Here is a 3,769-nt window from a genome sequence, read left to right as displayed (position 1 = left end):
GCCTTCTATTATTATTATTATTATTATTATTATTATTACTACTATTAGTATTATTATTATTGTTTTATTATTTTCTGTCCCATTTCAGAATGAGCTGTTCTTGCTGGTGACGGACCAGGGCTTCCTCACGGAGCGGAACGTGGTGTGGGAGACGCTCTCCAACGTGGACGGCGACTGCCACTTTGTGGACGGCAGCTTCCGCACCTACACCAAGCCTGCGGCCTCCACAGAGCCCATTCCTGACCCCAGCGTGCCCGTCGGTAGCGCCGAGCAGATTGACCACGAGTGAGTCATCTGCTAGTTTTCTTCCGGTTTTTTTTCCCCCATACATTTAAGTGTCATGACTGGGTGGTGGAATCAGGCGCTTGTCAAATTTCGGCATATGAAGTTATTTGTTTCATCTTGAAGCTTGTTCATTTGTCAAATTTATAGGTTGTTGTTTTTTTTGTGTTTTTTTAATATGAAATAATTTTAAAAACATGTTACGCTTGAAGAGAATGGCAGCGGTTTAGAATCTATAAATATGACCTAAGTAAAATCTACTCAGAATATGTTTTTAAATGGACGTAAAAATAAAAGGTGTTCAGCAAAAAAAACACAAAAAAAAAACGACTTTGATTTCATCATTTTGACGAACGCCTGATTTCACCATGATGCCTCACATTTATTTTTCCCTTTTTGTTCATGTTTTTCGCAGATTTCTCTTATTCAATTGACTTACACAAAATTGAATGGGTCAGTGAGGAGCTTAACAGTTACTCCACAGATGCCAGATGCTCCTTTCCATTGACACAGCAATGCAATGACATTCCAATGGCTACTATTTATAAAGAAATATTTTGATGATGTCCTTATTCCAAAGTGATGAATGAAGAGTACGAGGACAAAATGTGAGGCATGCTGACAAAATGACTTACTTATCACAATCCATGAATAGAGATATCGGCTGAAAATCAACACAAAGGTCATATTTATAGATTCTAAACCGATGCCATTCTCTTCAAGCTTAACATGTCTTTTATCATTTCATACCAATAAATTTTTAAAAACTCAACCTATAAATTTGACGTATCTATTTCACTCAGGCTAAAATCCGAGAAGTAACTCATTTTGTCAGCACACATCACAAATATGTGTGGTCAGGAGTTGTCCCTCCTACTTCAATTTTTTTTTTTTTTTTTTTTCTTTCCCCTTTCTTTTTTTCAGAATTTGTCTCTGAAGTCACTTACTTTCTGGACTTGAAAACTTACATCCCACTTCTATATTCTTCCTTTCTTGTTTCTGTGAACATTGTCATATTTGTGTCCTTAATCGTTATTGCAATGATGTGATGAATGTTATCGACTCAGTGTGCTTTTTGTAACCTAAGAAACTCCTGTAATTTTTTTTTTTAATATGGCTTTTATACTATTTTTTTCATTTTGGCGCTCTGCACAACCCACACCCTTATTCATTTCTTTATATTTCAACTCCCACACTTACTAGTTTTTTTTGTTGTTTTGTGTGTGTGTTTGCGTCTGTGTGTGTGTGTTTGTGTGTGTGTGTGTGTGTGTGTGTGTGTGTGTGTGTGTGTGTGTGTATGCATTCTTTTACCATTAATGAAACTTAAAACTGTAGATGAAAGGGCATTTGCATTGCATGGCTTCCAAGATCTGGAACACACTTCCTGATGATTTACAGGAGATGTTTAATTCATTTAAAAGTCAGCTCAAGTCTTTTTTATTTCTTAGATTAGAGATGTGTGTCGATTTTTTAAGTCAAAATACGCTATCATTGTATATGTGTTGCTATCTGTATGTTTGCAAAATGCTCAGAGCCTGTCTTCTTTATTCGAGGTAGAGAGTTTTGAAATTGTCTAAGACAGCCACCCATTGTTGAGGAGAAAAATGGCCATCATAGACAGGTGGAAGAGGGCTGTTGTGGTCAAGAGGTTACGTTGTTCCCCTCTCATTCAATCAATATAGGTCCTGGATTCGAAATTTTCTCCGTTCACCTCCTTTCCTGCTCTTTAACAATGTTCTGTCGTCTGCTTTCGTCTCCAATTTCTGCCTCCCACCCTCACCTCCTTTGCCCCCTCCTCTGGGCCCCTGACTCTTTCTGCCACTTTTCTATTGCTACTCCTTGGCTCCTTATTGCTGTCTTTCATCCACACCCCTGATCTCATGATAGGTAAGATCTAACACATAGCCTTCTCGGATAGGTGCGAAAAATCTCGGAGGTCCTGTGTGCAAGTTACACAAGTTAAAGTTAAAGATCCCTTGGTGATCCTAAAATCGACAAGAGAAGGCTTCGTCTGCCACCCAGGCAAAATTCAAAATGTGTCCCACACGCTCATATGACCTTATGCAGTTGCGAGCGCCGTAAAACACTTACCCCCCCCAAAAAAATGACAGATGTACGTCTGACACAGTGTCTTTATAATAAAGTAAAAATACACAGGTCTTATTCTTATACAGGCGGCTGTTACAGCAACTTCAGCTGTATTATTATTATTAATATTATTATTATTATTATTATTATTATAATTAATGTTGATGTTATTGTTATTATTAATGTTATTATTATTAATATTATTATTACTTTTATTATTATTAATGTTATTATTATTATTATTATTATCAGCATTATTACTAATATCATTATTATTAATATTATTATTATTAATATTATTATTATTATTCACATTTCAGTTACCAAGTGGCGCTCTTCTTGCAAGAGGAGGCGGCTGCGCAACCCCAACAGCCCACTTGGGGAGGCTTCCAGCAGGAAAATGCAGCCATTGCTCAGGCAGAGTATGTGCACCTTTTATTGTTTCGTGGGTGGTTGATGGGACGGGTGCTCTGGTGTGGTTTGCTTCTTCTTTCCTATCAATCTCTTCTTTTTTGTGTTTGTTACTCTTTTGTAACACCTCTAATCTTCGGCACTTATATGACCTTATTGTGTTGCGAGTGCCATAAAAGTCTTACGAAAACTTAACTCTCTTTGCATTTGTGTGTTTGTTTATGTAGGTATGTTTTTGGTCGTTTGTTTTGTTTTTTAAAAAGAATTATTATGTTTTTTTCTCTGTGGGGTTGTTTATTCATGCTGCTCTTTTGTAGTTATTTCTTTACAAACCCTAGTTGTAATCTCATTAGCAAAGGTGAAAAGATCAAACAAGTCCAACAGTTTATGTATCTAGGATATATAATAACAGCTGATGCCAAATGTTCCACAGAAATAAAAAGGAGAACTACAATGGCTAAGGCTAGTTTCAATAAAATGAGCCCAATCCTGAAAAATAGAAACATCTCAATGAACACCAAAATGAAAGTCCTGAAATGCTATATTTGGTCAACCCTTCTATATGGCTGTGAATGCTGAACAATCACTGAAGACAGTGAAAATAAAATAGAAGCAACAGAAATGTGGTTTCTTAGGAGACTGCTAAGAGTATCGTGGAAGGAAAAGAAATCAAATGAGGTAGTGCTTGATGAAGCCCACATGGGACGCTCAATGTTAAAAACAATCAGGAAATGACAAATGCAGTTTTTGGGACACCTGAATAGACATGAGGGTCTTGAACATCTTGCTCTCACTGGCAAAATTGAGGGCAAGCGAGGCAGGGGTAGGCCCGGAACAACATACTTAGGGAACCTAAACAAATGGGTCACAGGGAAAGATCAGGGAAACGTAGCTTTTTTGAGAGCATCCGAGCAAAGGAATGAACGGAAAACCATGATCGCCGATGTCTGTCGCAGATCTGGCACTGGATGATGATGATGATGATTTT

The 3,769-nt window shown here is 37.4% G+C and overlaps 1 protein-coding gene across 2 annotated transcripts in view; it reads left to right on the top strand.

Annotated features, from left to right (window-relative positions):
• LOC101850290 (ubiquitin carboxyl-terminal hydrolase MINDY-1) overlaps nt 1-3,769 on the top strand; it is a 45,226-nt gene that overhangs the window by 39,084 nt on the left and 2,373 nt on the right. For both annotated transcript variants that reach the window (XM_035972936.1, XM_005110600.3), the window contains exons 7-8: nt 89-285; nt 2,691-2,792. In XM_035972936.1, coding sequence (XP_035828829.1) covers nt 89-285; nt 2,691-2,792 — 299 coding nt within the window. The remainder of the gene's footprint in view (nt 1-88; nt 286-2,690; nt 2,793-3,769) is intronic.

Source organism: Aplysia californica, unplaced genomic scaffold (assembly GCF_000002075.1).
Source record: "Aplysia californica isolate F4 #8 unplaced genomic scaffold, AplCal3.0 scaffold00914, whole genome shotgun sequence".
In the NCBI taxonomy this organism is placed as follows: domain Eukaryota; kingdom Metazoa; phylum Mollusca; class Gastropoda; order Aplysiida; family Aplysiidae; genus Aplysia; species Aplysia californica.
Note: the sequence above shows the minus strand (reverse complement) of the source record. Positions and strands in the feature narration are given on the sequence as shown.